This window comes from Nanorana parkeri, unplaced genomic scaffold (genome assembly GCF_000935625.1).
Source record: "Nanorana parkeri isolate BGI_ZX_2015 unplaced genomic scaffold, ASM93562v1 scaffold29, whole genome shotgun sequence".
In the NCBI taxonomy this organism is placed as follows: Eukaryota; Metazoa; Chordata; class Amphibia; order Anura; family Dicroglossidae; genus Nanorana; species Nanorana parkeri.
The window spans coordinates 2698792-2716938 of NW_017306297.1; the positions used below are offsets into that span (position 1 = coordinate 2698792).

The 18147-nt window shown below is 42.7% G+C and overlaps 1 protein-coding gene across 14 annotated transcripts in view; it reads left to right on the plus strand.

Moving 5' to 3' along the window:
• The first annotated feature begins 13447 nt into the window (after positions 1-13447).
• The window catches only part of DLG1 (discs large MAGUK scaffold protein 1), a 155422-nt gene continuing 150722 nt past the window's right edge, over positions 13448-18147 (plus strand). For all 14 annotated transcript variants that reach the window (XM_018567392.1, XM_018567423.1, XM_018567431.1 and 11 more), the window contains exon 1: positions 13448-14020. In XM_018567392.1, coding sequence (XP_018422894.1) covers positions 14002-14020 — 19 coding nt within the window. In that variant the 5' untranslated portion in view covers positions 13448-14001. The remainder of the gene's footprint in view (positions 14021-18147) is intronic.

The following is an 18147-nucleotide window of genomic DNA, read 5'->3' on the forward strand; positions in this document are numbered from 1 at the left end:
TTACATTTGTAGAGAAGGTGTGCCGGGACTTGTCTCTGCCTTTTAATACTAATCACTGACATTATCCAATGCAACATTCCTATTTACACCACAGCAGCAAGGAAATCTTTATAACTGTCCACTGGGAGACTTGCAGGCACAACTAGTGAGCATTAGTAGGAATGTATTATTGGTAACTCTAGATAAGGCACAGAGTTAGCTCAAATATATTTAAAAGTTTACAGTCTTTAATAAGATTTAATAGATCCTCACAACTTAAATGGGCTATAGACCTTAGAAAATGATTGGATGTGAAAGTATGGATTAACCACATCACTATGTTTTTTTGTACAGTTGCAAACAGAACAGTAGTGGTTTATTTGCACATGGTAATGGGGAAGAATAAAGGCCATGGCATTTGGAAAAACAATAGCGAAGGTGCAATGTATTCTAAACTGGCTACAAATGGTGTTCCTGTTTGGGTCTGCCCTTATAGACATTGGATTGTCACCTAAACAGGCTACAAATGGTGTTCCTGTTTGGGTCTGCCGTTATAGACATTGAATTGTCACCTAAACAGGCTACAAATTGTGTTCCTGTTTGGGGCTGCCCTTATAGACACTGGATTGTCACCTAAACAGGCTACAAATTGTGTTCTTGTTTGGGGCTGCCCTTATAGACAGTAGATTGTCACCTAAACAGGCTACAAATGGTGTTCCTGTTTGGGTCTGCCGTTATAGACATTGAATTGTCACCTAAACAGGCTACAAATGGTGTTCCTGTTTGGGTCTGCCGTTATAGACATTGAATTGTCACCTAAACAGGCTACAAATTGTGTTCCTGTTTGGGGCTGCCCTTATAGACACTGGATTGTCACCTAAACAGGCTACAAATTGTGTTCTTGTTTGGGGCTGCCCTTATAGACAGTAGATTGTCACCTAAACAGGCTACAAATGGTGTTCCTGTTTGGGTCTGCCGTTATAGACATTGAATTGTCACCTAAACAGGCTACAAATTGTGTTCCTGTTTGGGTCTGCCCTTATAGACATTGGATTGTCACCTAAACAGGCTACAAATTGTGTTCCTGTTTGGGGCTGCCCTTATAGACAGTGGATTGTCACCTAAACAGATGAAGAGGCTACCATCTAATGTCTACAGGTTTTATTACACATACAAAAATAAACCTCCTATACAATGGATTCTTATATATTTACAGATTTGTCCTCTCCTCCTACTGGACAAGATCAATATCCACGATATAGAATAAACTAAAATAATACATTGAATTGCCATGTTACACATTGTTATGCATTTTAATAATAACTTTTCTGCATAAAATCAGAAATAACCCAAATATATGTGGATTAACTTTAAAATATAGCACTGAATTATTTTGTTTGAGCTGAAGCAGTAGTTTATAGAGCTGCCTGGAGCTGGGTCTTCATAAGGCTCTGGAGCAAGACCAGACAGCTTTATTGTGATGTGTCAGCTGCACTACTTACAGCGATTGGACCTTGATTAATGGTCATGGTGATCGTAGTGATTGCACAGATGGCGCCATGTTTTCCAAAACCGTAGAAGACGGAGATCACCAGCACTCAATCAAAGGCATATGAGACGCCACAGTATACCGCGAGCTACTGCTTGCGGTATACTGAGACGCCGCAGCTGAAGCGGATCATGACAATTATGTCTGGATCCACCCAGCTGCTTGAGTGACAGCTGCCTATCTAGAGGCAGAGCCAGCTGTACCCGCACCCTCCTGATCCGCCCAGTCAGCGCTGGCGGATCGGGGGGAATCCAGCCCCTCCCCTGTCACTGCAGAGAGCTGAGAGAACGCTGGTATATGTTCGCTCACCTCCCGATCTACTGAGCCGACCTGTGACAGTCTCATTGTCACAGGTCGGCTAGAACTATGAGGTGAGTGAAAAGCACTGACCTCGTAGTTCTCCTTTAAGTACCAGTCACAGGTTAGGTTGTTGCTAGAAGGAAGAAGAGATCGGACAGGTATCCTTATGTTACACTATATTGTGTTTGCAGGCATCAGGGAGATGGGTGAGCCAGGAGTACAGGGGGGAGTTTGGGGTCTGTAATTGACAGTCTACTGTGCTGTAAATTACAGTATGTGGCGGCAGCACTGTATTTGTACAGAAAGATTGCCTACCAGAGCATCCTTTGATGGGCTAGTCCGACGTTAAATATACTTCATGGTCTGGCAGTTCTGCATTTTATTTCAAAAGATGAAGCCTGTTACGAGATGGGTGACATATGATGTACTCACACTGAGGAGAGAAAGAGGTGGAGATACTGATTTCACATATGTTAAGGGGTGTGAAAATGATGTCCCCAGAAATGGTTTCATCTTTTAATGACTTCTTATGTTAAACTGACTGTGATTTCGTTTATCTAAATCTAGATACAGATTCTGTTGTCTTTCTAAGAATGTGAGTTGTTTAACCTTACTAATTCTGGCAACCAAGCGAACAGTTCTAAGATACTGGAATCAGTACAAAACTTCTTCTATTAGAGAATGCTAAACCAAACCAAGATAATAATTTATGTAAATATATACAAAAATGGACCTTATTGCAAAAACACGTTAGATTTTTCAGCATATGGGCTGTTTGACCTACCTTTCTACAGACTGTCATCTCTAAAAACATGCTTCTGAATAAATTATGATGTATGCTAAGATTACTTGGTTTTGATGTAAGCGTTCCAATGCTCATATTTATTGTGTGTAAATTACTTCTTTGACAAAGATATTTTTTCTTATGTTCTTTATTACTCTACCTTTCGCTGAATTGTCTGAACTGTGTATTATTCATATACTGGGAAGATATTTTTTATATGTTATAATACAAAAGCTTTGCTCATGTTTAGGGATGCACCGATACCGATACTAGTATCGATGCCAAATTGGGTGAGTAGTCATACTCGCTCAAATACTCCGATGCCTAGCTGATACTTCTGGTATCAGGAAGCCGGGCAGTGCATCATTACACCCTGCCCAGCTTCCTGATTGGCTGGGAAGCCGGCTCCCTCGTCACTCGTGACGAGGGAGCTGGCTTCCCGTCCAATCAGGAAGCCAGGCGCCGTGTAATGATGCGACGGCTGGCTTTCTGATTGGCCGGGAAGTCGGCTTCATGCTCTCTCGTCACCTCATGACGAGGGAGCATGAAGCCGGCTTCCCGGCCAATCAGGAAGTCGGGCACCGCATCATTACACCGCGACCGGTTTCCTGATTGGCCAGAAAGCCGGCTCCATGCTTTCTCGTCACTTAGTGATGAGAAGCATGGGGACGGCTTCCCTGCTAATTGGGAAGCCGAGTGGACGAGTCTTTACACGCCGTCCGGCTTCATGGCTAATCAGAAAGCCAGGTGGTGAGTCATTACACGCCGCCTGGCTTCCTTAATGGGATTTCCGGTATCGATATTCTGTATCGGCGAGTACTGGGAAAAATTAAATATCGGTATCGGTGCATCCCTACTCATGTTGTTGCTATTTAGCAATTTGCTATATTGTCAAATTTTAAATGAACTATGAAAAAGAATTACATATGCTCTCTCTCTCCTTTACTGTCATAATACCTTTTATAACAGTTTATGAGGCTTGGTTTCTTTTTTTAAGAGGTATATTAAAATAAAATTGCTTACAGGACAAAAAGAAATAAATGGACAGTAGTTGGAAATATGCTTACCACAACAGAAACGTGTTCCAACAGGTAGAAACATTCTATAATGTAATGGGCCTTTCTTGTACCCAACCCATACCTTAAAGGTGCAGGGAAACAGTGCTTAAAGATAAGCCAGGAGGGCCCCTTCCAATCCTAAAACCTTCAGGTTGGAATCACTTCTTTAGAAACCTGATGAAATCTTTGGGCCTGTGTCCACAGGCATATGTTAGCTTCAAGTGGATTTTACATTCCCCTACAAATCTAGCAGAATTCAATACCCACTTGAAGCAATTAAAATGCAGGTCAGAAGGTCAACTGCAGGTCAACTACCAGTCCATCAATTCTGAAGCTACAGTATGTTCGCACCATGCCCAGACCAAATCTGCAAACACAGTGCAGTGCATTTTTACCGTGTTTTTGCTGTGTTCCAGTGCTTTTTTTTTGTTTATAGTTTAAAATGGGCTTTCAGGTGCAGTCTAGTGTGTTCCAGTGCGTTTGCATGTGTTTTGGAGCATTCCAGACCAGAAAAATAATACATGCAGGATTTTTTCCCCCACACCGGAACAGACTACACTGGTGTGAACAGAGCCAAGAAATACCATAGGAATACATTGGGATGCATTTCTGGTGCGGACGAAAACTTTTCTGGTCCAGACATTGTGTGAACAAGCCTTCAGGGTCCGTTCACACCACTTCCAGTAGCTATCGGTGCTGGAACGCACTGGATTGCATACTGTGAAGGCTCCCTGCGTTCTGGGGCGGGAGGGGCCATGGCGGTGCATTCAAGTCAATGTCACTGCAGCCACGCTCCCCCCACCCGTAGTGCAATCACCGGCACCAGAACATGTGGGACAGCAATGCCTGCATTCTGGTCCAGTGCAATCGCAAAAAAATTGTACAAGCACTATTTTTTTTGTGCTTGCACTGCACCGGAATGCAGGCATTGCTGTGCCACGGGGGAGTGGCTATGGTGCCATTGACTTGAATGCACCGCCACGCCCCAGAAGTCAGGAAGCCTTCAAGTTTGCGGTGCTGTGAACAGGCTCTCAATGATATCAGAAGCATTTGAAACTGATGTCAGTGAAGTGCAACAGGGACTCTTATGCTTTCTCTTAGTTGCATCTGAGAATAATTGTTTTTAAGCACCATGTATTTCGAACCATAGATAATATAGCTGAGGCACATGAATGTTTATATTTACATGTAAAATATGCACATATTTATACCAAAATAAATGAATAGTCTGTGTACCCTGTAAAGCCCTAAAAATGTGTTGGTGCTGCATAAATGAATTGAATAATTTGTTTTAATCATAAGAACTCATTCTTTTCCTTTGGGGATATATGAGCTCCTTAGCAATATGACAGTCTTCTTTACTTTTCATCTAAAAGAACCATTGCGAACACTTGTAAATTAACTGCTGTGGGTTATAAAAGCAACTGCAATGTGATCGTTCCCCAGAGCCCACTAACACTGTACATTTGAGAAAAAGCATTATCTTTCCCAGTACAGTCTACATGTATTCTCCTCATGCCAGTGTATGAAAAATAGAATGTTTTAATTGCCATCAATATAAAATCATCTGCTAGGTTTTTCATGCAGCTGGCACGGAACTTTCTTACCAACAAATTGGGAGCACATCCGCTGGAGTTTAAAATCAGGTGACAGCATCACAAGAAACCTGTCTCTGCATCTTATATGCTATGCGAATGTGAACAATTTCTGATCATATACCAGCTACCGGTAGCAGAGAGATGGGAAATGGTCTGTCAAAATAAACTACGTAAGTGACAGGAAAGGATAGAATTCAGATGTATACCAGGAAGCCCTTACTCATGACAGTTTATTGCAATAGGTGATTTGGCTTCAAACTGGCTCCTCCTTCTCATGCGTTTCACCCCAAAACATGTTTAGTCCCACACACTATGATCCAATAAGCCCCTTTGAATTAAACCACATTAGAGGGAGGATCCAGCGTGGAGCTGGGTTACTTTTCAAAATAAAGTGTCGTGAATAAGGGTTTCCTAATGCTGCTAATTACTTTTTCCCTATTAAGACTGTAGGCTTGCTGAACAATGTGATGTCTGAGCTGCTGTAACCTGTCACTTTGCCTATTCATTCTTTACAACACCCCCTGTCCCTCGATACTTACCTTCACATGCTCCCCCGCTGCGTTGTTTGCCTAACAGAGCACTTGAAAGGTATTTCTGGGTATGGAGGAGCATGTGACCTTTTCCCTTGCTCCCATGGGGCACTGCTCACTGCCTGACTGGCCAATTGCCAGACCTGATCACTATCACATGGGTGAAGATCAATAATCGTGTCTTAACTCTGACCCAGAGCTTTCTATACTGGGCTTAGACAGGCAAACAGGGCAGCAGAGGAGCAACGGGAATGCAGGTATCCATAGTATGCGATCAAGAGAACCTGTCATTTTACCTTTAATGGGTAAAGGGGCAGATTTGCTTTAATCAGGCTTAGAAACCCTCTGGTAAATACACACGTGATATTCACGAGATTTTAAATCAGGCATGGTACAACATATGCAAACATTCCACAATTGATCAACTCCTTAGTGGCTAATATTGTGATTCATAGACAAATGCATCTATCATGATAATAATCCCATGATTGACTGTCCATGATCACAACAGCTGTCAGAGGAGAGCAGGCTGGAATAACTAATTACACAAATTTGCTATAAATCTCAGGCAATTTCCAGTTCTGCAGCTAGACTGATAAAAAAGGATACAGGAATGACAATGCAGTTACTGTTATTACTATTTTCTTTTTTTCCATGAGAAAAGTTAATTAAATATTGAAAAATAGTAACAAACCATGTGGGGTACATAGACAAAAGAAACATCTCATTAGGAAGGTCATTACCATTTTCTGTGCCAGTTAAAAATATTTTTTAAGACAAACTGGCGGAACCAATCTTTTCCAGATTGCACCTGGTATGTCCCTCGGCATTCTTCATATCAATAATAAAGAATGCAGCATAAATAATATATTCCCATAGAGATGACTTGCAATGAATTATGTCTGCCTGCAGAAAGGTGGGATAAGTGCTGGAGCATGCTGGCTGCCAGTTGTTACACCAAATGATATCTTAATGGGGTAACAGAGGTAAGTTTAATGCATACAGTATAACGTATCCTGAACTGGGCCTTCATATTGGCCCTTTAATATGATGGGGGCCATTATGACCAAAACAGGGGATCATAAAGCAGGATCCAAGAGATATTCTGATACACTTTAGTGGGAACATTTGAAATCAGTACAAAAACGCCAGCTGCCTTAACTCTGGATGTAAGCATCACTTGTGACTTTTTTTTTTAACCAAAATTAACTATTGATTCCATGCTCAGTTGTGTGGGGATATCGAATGGAATAAAATAAAAGCCCAAAACTTCCCATTGCAGGAAAGAAAGTGAGACAACAGATAATGACCTGATTGAAATGCATCAAAAAACAAATAAATGTGCATTGAGGTGCGCTAAGGTACGTTGACACACACTGAAAAGTGCACTGTAATGCGCATTAAATGTTGACATGGATTTTATTGCGTTTTGATTGATTGCAATGGAATGGTAAATGCACCCAGCAAAAAGTAAACCTTTCCTCAGAAAAATAAGGGTACTGTCTGGCTGTTTTACAGGCTCACTGACTATTTCCAACCAAGTGACCCAGAACAAGTGTACATATCAGGGTAGTCAGAGTATACTTGTTTTGGGTTAATGACACAAAGGGGCTTACTTTATAAAAGTTCCCATGCTATCTAGGAGCACTAATGGCCTGACCTTTTTAGATGAACCCCAATATTGAAACAGACTGACAACCAGGCAACTAACGTGCGCAGAAAGAGAAATCAGCAAGGGCAGCCTCCATGTCTGTCTCAGAAAAGGTTTTCTTTAATAAATGGCTTTGTAAGAGCCAAAGAATTCATGTCCTCTGACATTGTAAGAGTTTTGACACTTTTTTAACAACTTGATTATCATAGATGATCTGATCTGAAAAAATGATGTTTGTTTCGGAACTGAACTGATAAAACAAATACACCAGAGGTACATAAGAGGTCATGTAAAAACTTAAGTGGTACTACAATGTCTATCTTCTAATTTTGCACATGTAACTAGTGGAACCTATGATCCCATGTTTATTACTCTTATGACCATAGAAAAAAGTTGCATCACATTATTTTATTCCAGATATGCAAACTGTATTTTGCTTTTTGACAATTATAGTAGATTTTTCTAATAAAATCTTCAAGAAACACTTTAACATCCGATGCCATTGGGAAATTCAGAGCATTTCCCTAGAAATGGAATTCCATAATAGATTCTTTAATTTCATGGTCCTCACTTTGCCCGCAAAAATGTACTGTTACAGCCCTGCTTTATAAAGAACAAATGACACCATTTTGGTCACTTGCTTTTCTGAAGTCTGTAAACATGCAATATTGCCCAATAGAAAAGACATTTCACAGGGCCTTGAAAAAAGAACATTTGAAGCTCATGATACTAGATATGCTTAGAAAAGGACTTGTAAAGACTTGGGTCTCTCTTAGTAAACAATCAGGCAGATAGTTTACAAATAGAAGGCAATTGTCATTATTATTATTATACAGGATTTATATAGCGCCAACAGTTTGCGCAACACTTTACAATATAAGGAAGACATTACAATCACAATACAATTCAAGACAAGATGGTAAGGAGGGCCCTTCCAGTGAGGGCTTACAATCTAAAAGGGAGGGGCCAGTGATACATAAGGAGGTAGCTGTGTGGGTATGATTTTTTGAGAAAGTGATAGCTCAGTGGTTAGGTTGAGGTCGGATAAGCTTCCCTGAAGAGATGAGTCTTAAGGGATCGCCTAAAGGCAGTCAGAGTGGGAGATAGTCAGACAGGTTGGGGTAAAGAGTTCCAGAGGATGGGAGAGACTCTATAGAAGTCCTGGAGGCGAGCATGGGAGGAGTTGATGATATTGTCATATCTGATTCTTTCCCTAGGAGAGGGTTTTTTCCCCCAAAGATTAGTTAAAGGGAGCAACCTATAACTCTGAAACAGGTGACAAAGAACTTTAGTCCGATAGTTAGTTGGCCACACAATTAGATTTTTTTTGTTCAGCCCTTGGGCTCAAAACAAAATAGTCTAACAGATTCCTCCAACCACCGTGCTGATGGAGAATCATCCTACTGCACCTATTGTATTCTGATAGCCAGCTGATTGGCTGACAATTTTTGGCCCGGCTCCTTCACCAAACGTTAAATGAGTGATGAACTTTTGCTGAGCCAGCAGGGCCATCCACTGTAAGAATTTCAGCTGCTTCGTGCGAATTGGCTGATATTCTAAAAGTATATGGCCAGCCGAATGATCTGCAGTGATCTCTAGCACTTGACAACAATTGTGTCTATAAAAACTTACCACAAGAAAACCATTAAACAAATATGATGTTTAGGAGAGGTTACCAAAGACAACAGGTAGGAGGCTGCTTCGCTAACCTCTGGGTGACTTGCCATCACTGAAGCTGTATCTGATAAATCTAGAACAGAATATCAGAATGTCTGTCTCGGGTTAAAAACACAAAATACGTTTGGTAACGTGACCAAGACAATGATTCCAAACACAAGAGTTCAACAACAATTAAGCATTTAAAAATCTGTATTTTAGAATGGCCACATCAGAATCCTGTCCCCAATCAAATTTTGATTGGTTGTTCTAAGCAGTTCTATTGTAGTCTTTCACGGGAGCGAGCTTGGAGTGGTGACTACTTTACAGCACACACAGGGACCATGGGGAACATAAGTAGCCACGCTCCAGAAGGAAGGACAGTGTCAGCACAATTCAGAGATGATTTGAGGATCTACAGCCAAGTGATACACAATATACATTTGTGTCAATAGTTAAAATACTTGAATGCATTTCTAAGATTCAACTCCTGAGTTTAGTGCCACTTTAACCCTTGCAATATGTGTGTGTGTGTGTGTGGGGGGTGTTAGCCCCACTGCAAGGTTTAATTTGTTTAAAGAAAAACTATGGGGCAACCTTTTTTGCCCATAGTCCTCCTCAGGATCACGGGAGGACATATACTGTGTCCTCCAGGGACCCAAAACTCAGTATATAGCGGGCTACTGCCCGCTATATGCTGAGAACTTCGAGCCAGGACGGACCGTGACAGTTCTGTCGAGATCCACCCTGCTGACTGACAGCTGGCTCAGCCTCTCTAAAGGCAGAGCCAGCTATCCCCGCACCTCCCCAGTCAGTGGGATCCCTGTGGGGAGCGATGACTGACAGGGAGATGATCTGGAGGTCAACAATGGCAGTGTGCTTTTGCTGACTTCCCGATCAATAGAGTCGACATGTGACAGCGTCATTGTGACACTTCAGCTTGAATTATGGGGATGAGTGTTTTTAACTCACCCCACAATTCTCCTTTAAAGACCAGAAGAATATAGACACAGTTTCTGTTTAGGTTCCGAGGTGGAAAATTGTTCATCTAATGCAATCAGAAGAAAAGCTTTTATTCCATACTGTTAGCTGTTGTATGTATATGACCGGATTAATGCCTAGGCAAAAGAGTAGGGTCAGCGAAATAGAAAAGGTTCCTATATATCTATTCCCTAACATATTACTCAGTAATCAGATTTGTGTTGTTTAAATATCTGGCAGCACAAATTGCTATCAATTCATTTAAAGACGCACTGACCTACTTAACAAATGAAGAGGTGATTACATTTGCAGCTTAGTTAATTGAAATAAAACTCTAAAGCTGCTATCAGGTTTTTGTGGCTAATCTTATTCAAGGAAAAAAAAAAAAAAAGAAAGAGGATCCTGGAAATGTTTTGTGTGTTGATTATCACTCCTAGAGTGCCTGGTCCCAAGTCTTTAATCTGCATGAACATAAAGCTTCATCTGTATACATCTGTTGTAAATTCTAGTTTTTACACTGATACCTACAACTGGTAGTATTACTTTTCTATACCGCAGCAGTAGAGAAGCTGTAACCTTAGCTGTCCAGTCATATAAATCAAACTGGAAGGCCCCATTCACACCTGATCCATTGTGATCAATTTTGGGACAGGTTTAAGGTGGCCATACACTTTACAACCCTCGCAAGACTTCTGTCTTGCGAGGGCTGTAAAGTAATTAAAAAAACGTACGATCTGCCCATCTTGGACAGGCAGATGGTACTTGCGATCATCACAAGCCCGCCCCCGAGTGGCAGGCTTCCGATGACTGCAATGAGGGGCGGGCTTCCGATGACTGCAATGAGGGGCAGGCTTCCGATGACTGCAATGTAAGGCTGCAACAACTAATCACCATAATCGATTATAATCGATTAGTGAAAAAATAATCGATTAATCAGCTTCCGATCAGTTGGCCCTGTTCACAGCTCCACACGCTGTGCGCCGCACCTCCTCCCCACCTCACGCTCATTGCTGCCAGACCCGCTCGCATCCACACGCCGCACATCCTCCCCGCCTCACATTTCCTGCCCATCCACGATCGGCACAGGGAAGCGGGGAGATGTAGCAAGGAGGAGAAGGTGTGAATCTTGCTACGCTTTGTTGTATTCCTCTATAGCTGGCAGTATTCTGCATTGCGCTGTATAATGTGCTTTTGCTGGGTTTTGTAGTCCTCTATAGCCGGTGCCATTCTCGTTCATTGCTGTATAATTTTACACTTTCCATTTCACTATATTGCACACCACTCTATCTTTTTTACTTCCACCGCTCCAAGCTTGCTCCTGTGATGGACTACAATCTCAATACAAACTAGTAGTACTATCACTGGAGCCATTTTTTAAACTTCATTTTATTGTTTATCCGATTAACCGAACCTAATAATCGGCTAACTAATCAATTTTGAAAATAATCGTTAGCTGCAGCTCTACTGCAACGAGGGGCGGGCTTCCGATGACTGCAATGAGGGGCGGGCTTCCGATGACTGCAAACATGCAGTGTGCGCACACCGGGCCGTTCGGCAGTTGTCAAACAAGCAGGCCACTAACCCGCCGAGAATCGTCCGATTCTCGGCGGGGTTTCCAGCCTTCTTGTTCGACGGAAGACGTGCGACCGTACAGTAGAAACGGTCGCACGCCTTCCTTCCATACACTTTGCGATTATCGTACGATTGCGGGATTTCCCGCGATTCTCGTACGATAATCGTACAGTGTATGGGCACCTTTACACCGATGCGATCCGTTGCAGTATGATGAAAAAAAAAAAGTAGAGCATGCTCCACTTTTTTTCAGCACAATGTTAGGTAGCGGAACAAAAACAGATGTAATCGCAACACAACGGAAGTAGAAAAAAAACAAACCTGCATAGATGTTTGTCCACTCAGAACATGTCAATTAAAATAAAGATTGGCAAAAAAGAAAACGGAACAGAAGTCAACGGAGGTTGAAATTGCCAGTCAACAGACCCTGTTGACTTGCGATCTCCTTCCAATTTTGGTGTAAGTAAACTCAACCACAAACATGTCATCTATAGCAGCTTTCCAGTTCTTAGATGTGGAGGCTGCACTAGTTTTCTGTTTTGTCTTTATTTTCACCTGGTGATCCTTCCAGAATGACAACTTGTCCTAGAGTGACAACATGCTCTCACTGTACCTTATCAATAGAGGAGCAGTGTTGTCACCCTAGGACATTTAGGCCCCTTTCACACGGGTATTCCGATCAGGTCCACCTGCCAGTTTTTTTTAGGTGGATCTGATTGGAAGCCCCATGTTAGTTTATAGGCAGCCAGATCTAAATGAATGTGCATCTGTTTACATACGCTACCCCCGGCTTTGGAAAAACAAACAGATAAGAGTTCCGTTTTGACAGACCTGACTGTACCGGATTGGAGGTAATCGGATGTAAATGGACATCCATCCGATTACATCCCATTCGCCATAGTACCACATGGGTCTGGTATTTTCAGTTTTTCCACTATCACAAGATAGAGGAAACAACTGGACGGACACGGATGTCACAACAGCAGTACATCACACATTTTCCACGTTTTTCTCCTGCACGCGTTTGCGAGACGCCTATGTGTGAACGAGGACTTAATGTAGGCAAAGAATGGGCCACCAGCAGGCTCATCAATTTTTGATTCTATGTAATAAAACCTGCTGCGGACAGTGCACGGCAATTGCGGATGTAATTTCGTAGCCGCTAGCTAGTTCCCTAGCGGTCATGTCCATGTTCTACGGTCCTGACCAGGGATAAGCATGCAGCCAGTGAAGTCAGAAGTCCCAACCTACATCCTGGATCTGGGGATCAGACTGACTGAACAATAAAGCCATAGGATAACATGGGCCCAGGGCTTTAGTCTCCTATAAACAATGTTTTCAGTTATGCTGGGATTCGGAGGCTTTGTAAATGACTGAACACTGAAAGCAACGGTTTATCTTTCTTCTAAGTCCCTGAGGATATAAGTCTGCTCTCCATACACCGCACACAGACCAATGGCGGTATTCTTCCCCCCCAGGCAACACCGGACCCGGTGTTGGACCCGGTGTTAGACCCAGGAGAAGGGTGGCCCCACCCGCTCACCTTTACCCCTTTAAGAGACCGTCTACTCTCAAGCTTGCCTCTCTTGCCAAGGTAAAAGCTGGAGCTGCCGCCCGGCGAGGCTCACTCCTGATTGGCGGAGACGGCGTTGGCTCTGAAAGGGGGCGGTCACGTGACGTGCTCCAGCAAGCTCCGGGGCGCCATTTTGGAGTAAAGTTTGGGTTTTCCGAGCGCTTGGGAAGAGGAGGAGGAGGAGGGAGGTGGAAGAGGAGAAGGAGGCGGGGGGACAGGGGGAGCTGACGGAAAGAAAGGCGAAAAGAAAAAGGAGAAGAAGTGAAGACAAAAGATCCCCTGGAAAGGGAAATAAAAAGAACACAGCCAACCATAGCGGAGAGTAACTTTTTCCTCCTTATCCCTCATCTGGGACTACCAATGAGCCAGCCAGCCGAGGAGTAGACGGGAACTTCTTTCGCCGCCCCCTTCCAACAAGTTTGTGTCTCACTCTAAAGTGTCCCCCCGGCTGCGTAGTTGTGGGAGCGGAACGCTGAGCACTGCCGGAGCCCTCATCACACTACTTGTACTGGACATAGAGGAGTTAGGAACCTCCCTTGTAGAGTGCGTGGAACAGTCCCGGGGGAGGCTTCCAGCACTGCACAGGACTTTCTCATTACCTCGCTGTAGGGGGGAGGTGGAGGAGAGTTGTCGGTGTCCTGCTCAGGGGAGGTGGGGCACTTTGGAAGCCAGCATTACTATTTCGCGGAGTGTCCAGCTAAGGGGTGCGGGACTTGAAGAGACCATCCTCCTGGCAGCCTGTTGGTGTGTGTGCGGCGGGGGGTGGCACCATGCCTGTCAGGAAGCAAGGTGTGTGTCACTGTATTGTCTGTGCAATCATTGCAGATCTATCCATGACATACACGGGCGATCACTCCCACAACTGCTGATCTGCTTTGTGTCTGTCTAGTGCTGAACTTTCTGCATGTGTTTGAATCAGTCATCTGATATGTTCCATGATGGAATCCTTTCCTGGTTCAATCTGAACTGTCAAACATGGATTTGTGTGTAAATTGACCTTTCACTGCAAAACTAAAGCTTTGCTAACAACGCTTCTGACTTTGGAAATTATTTTTTTTGGGTTCTGTTTTCCTTTTTAAAGTTTGGGTAGTTACGTTGCATCTGTAGATATGACTAGTTTGAGGGGAAAGGCAATAGAACCTGTCAGATTTGTATTGCTGTTTCTGATTTACTAAGGAAGCCTAGGCAGTTCACTTATGATCGCTGACCATACAAGGCTCAAGTTTGGGGTGATTTGTGGCCCTGCTGCCACCACCCAGCTCAACAAACTTCCATTAAAATCCAATGCAGTCACTGTTCTGGTTGGTAGGTGGCAGGGAGATTCCTCCATCCACACAGCTTAGGAATCCCCCATGATAGGGGAATCCAGTGATTTATCTTGTTTATTCCTTTAGACTGAGTGGGAGGATTCTTTCCCTGTATGGCTAGCTTTAGTAACGTAAACTTTCACATTGCAGGGGAATATTCCCTTAGCTTAGTAGATGTGGTGAACCTCTGCTGACTTCCATCATCCAATCATGTGTAAGCAAAAATACTGTTTTCCTTTTCCTTGTAAGTGATTGGGTATTCTTTGTAAATTGAATTTTATACCACATTTACTACACTAAGGAAATATTCCCCAGCAAAGTGAGCTTGCTCTACTCCCTTAAGACATCCCTTATGTGTCCTGGTCACCATTGTCAGCAGGACAGAAAGTGAAAGATCCAACGTTTTACTGTTGTCATACAGTGAGTGAGTAGTGACGAGGCTGGGCTTGGGGCAGACCCAGTTCACCTGAGTTCACCCTAGCCCACTTAAAACTCTGACCACCACCCCCTCCTCCTGACCCAATCAATTGTGGAGAGGCGGCCCACCAGCTATAAATCACAAAGGGTCGTGGAATGCCCCTGTCTCAACTGCTGCTGCAGATTGAGTCAGAGGGAGGGGTGGTGGCCAGAGTTTTGAGCAGAGGTGAGGGTAAATCTTCCAATGGGGGGTACCTGTTCCAATGATTGCAGCCTAAAAGGAGATGTCCACTCTCGTCTGGGAATTTTTTTTTGTACGTCTCTGTACCATTGGGCAGATTTTCTCTCACTTCCTGTTGTGTCTCTAGGATTTTCTCTCACTTCCTGTTGTGTCTCTAGGACAGGAAGTGAGAGAAAAATCTGCCCAATGGTACAGAGACGTAAAAAAAAATAAAAAAATGTAAGTACAAATTCAACAGAGGTTCCAACCATTGCATACTCTATCCAAAATGAAAGAAAACATTTTGTCTAGACATACACTTTAAATTTGGTTCTGCAATCTTGGTTCTGTGATGATCTTTTTTTGTTGGACTGGTTTCCAGTTTATACATAGTTGTGTTTAGAAATTGTAAGGTCCCCCCCACTGGTTATATTGTTTTCTTAGCGTGTATGGTTTTATGTCCTCTGTTGTCGCTGAGTTTGAGTTTATTTTTCTAATTTTGTTTCGAGTTATATTTACAATTATTTCTTTAATTTCTTACTGTCATGCAAACTTTGTGCAGCTGTCCTGTGTATATCTGTGTAAAGTTTTGTGTTTTGCCAGAAGAAGTTCTCTATATAACTACAGAGCTGTTACAATGTTAAGTGTGTTCTGTACTATCAGAACAGGATTTATTGTAAGAAAAGTGGAATCAGTTGTTTGCAAAATAATTCTTGACCTTAGATGTGGGTGCTCTACACAGTGTTTTGGGTTTGTTTGCAACATGAAAACCATTGACAAAGCAAAGTCCCTTTTCATCAGTGAATTCTTTTATTCCTCTCATCTAAAAGTGGCATGGACGACCGTGAATACATAAGAAAATATAACTGGGCCACATGTTTGTATATACGCTCATAAGGCCCACGACTTTGACTCTATTCTCTCTATATTTTTGAAAACCTGCAGAACCTGTTGACATATTTCTGGCATCTCTTGCTTGAATTGTTTTTAGTTATGGTGCAAATGTAAACTGGAAAATAGAATCGGATCCCTTTGTTTACCTGGTTCCTTAGCACCCCACCTATCCTTCAGACTGTCGGTTGCTCTGTCTGGTGGTTCTCCTGCCTACTTACTGATGTGTGGAGTCTGTAGGCTACACCTCCGTTTTTATTTTTGAGCGGGGGCTTTACTCCTTTGTGGGTATAGGAGTACATTTGCTAATGTCCTGATGTGACCCAAAGTCAGCATATAGTAGGCTACTGCCCGCTGTATGCTGACAGCGCAGAGCAGTGATGCAGCTTGGAAGGATCCTGACAATATTGTCAAGATCCACCCAGCTGTCTGATTGTCAGCTGGCTCTGCCTCTCTAGAGCAAGATCCAGCTGTGCCCACCCCCTCCCTGTCTGTTCCTCCAATGAGCGCTGTGGGAATGTCTGCGGGGAGTGATGACTGATGGTCACTGCTCTCTGCAGGGAGAAGCCGTAAGCTGAGCGATTAGTGTTCTCATGAGTGGTCAGCACTCAATCTATAGAGCCGATGTGTGACAGCTGCAGTGTCACAAGCTGGCTGTAAGTATTGGAAAAAAGTATATTTTACTCTCCAAATACTTCTTCTTCTTTAAGTCAGAGGGCTAGAGAGTCAGTAAAGTATTCAGCTTGTTACTGGGGTAACTTCACTATCTTTAGTGTGTAAAACAAGAAGGTAAAGTAATGCTTTGGTTACTTGTTGCATGATTCTCGCCTATCAATAATTAATTAGTAAGGTTTTTTTATATGTGTTGCCTGCTAAAAATAGTCACACATGATTCTGATTCACGTGAGTAACATGGTAGGTACCTACTAGGCTTTGATTAAGTAACTGGGCTTGCTGTCTTACAGAGTTATGCTAACTTCATATCTGAACTTCAGCTTTAAAAATGTATATACACTTACGTGTGTGTGTGTGTGTGTGTGATTTCTCTCTCGATCCCAGCCTCTCCCAATTGTAGGAAGAGGCACTGTGCTGGGCAACTTCCCTGGTTGTATGAGTGGTGATATCATGGCATTGACCCTCATCCAATCGGAGAATGCCTAGTATTTATTGCAAGAAATATTAGACATCTTCTGAATGGTCACTGTTCTGAGTGAGACCAACTGTGTTTTCAAAGCATAGGCTAAGTTACTCAGCACAGTCTCTGTTCTTATGTGGAAGGCGCTGTAATACACTGTACATATGTAAGTTTAAAGCTGGAGTTCAGACTTATAAGACTTTTGACGGCAAAGGATCTGAAGAGGATGATCTTTTTACCTTTATGCCACTGCTGGTGACTTTGTAGGTTGTATCTGGAATTGTGTCCCAAAACATCAGAACAAATGGGAGACCCTACTTTGTTGCATAGATTATGTTTGAATGGAGAACCCTTTTAAGTTGTTTTCAAGATTTAGTATTCCTCTTATGAAGTTTCTCTTGAAGTGTATGTATAGACAAAACTTTTTGTTTTGGATAGAGTAGGGAACGGTTAGTTTATTTTTTAATGCTTGCGTACTTCCCGTCCCTTCCTATCCCAGAGATGCAATAGGATGTTAAAGGAAATCTCTCAGTGAGGGGTGTGTTGGTTGTCTCCAAAACGGGTGTCCCCATTGGAGGATTTTTTTTTTGTGGACTATACCATTTTGGATTTCCAGTTGCTTTCTCTTTTTGGTGACTATAGTCCTCAGGAAAAAAAGGAGAGAATCTCCCCCAATGGGGACACAGACCGCAATAATAACTTGAAGGCCTAACCCTTTCCCACACTATCCAAAACGAATAATAAACTATTGTAAGTAATCTTGGCACTTATATGTGTTTGCGGTAAAGGAGAACTTTGAGGCTGCTATCTTTAACTTGCTTGCCTGTTACTGACCAGTGAGTGACAAATGGTGAAGTTAAAATGCATGCATGTGAACATTTTTTGTTCTACTGAACCTAACAAACTCTAAGCTGCAGAAACTTTTGGGTCCTTCTGCCTTTTTCTT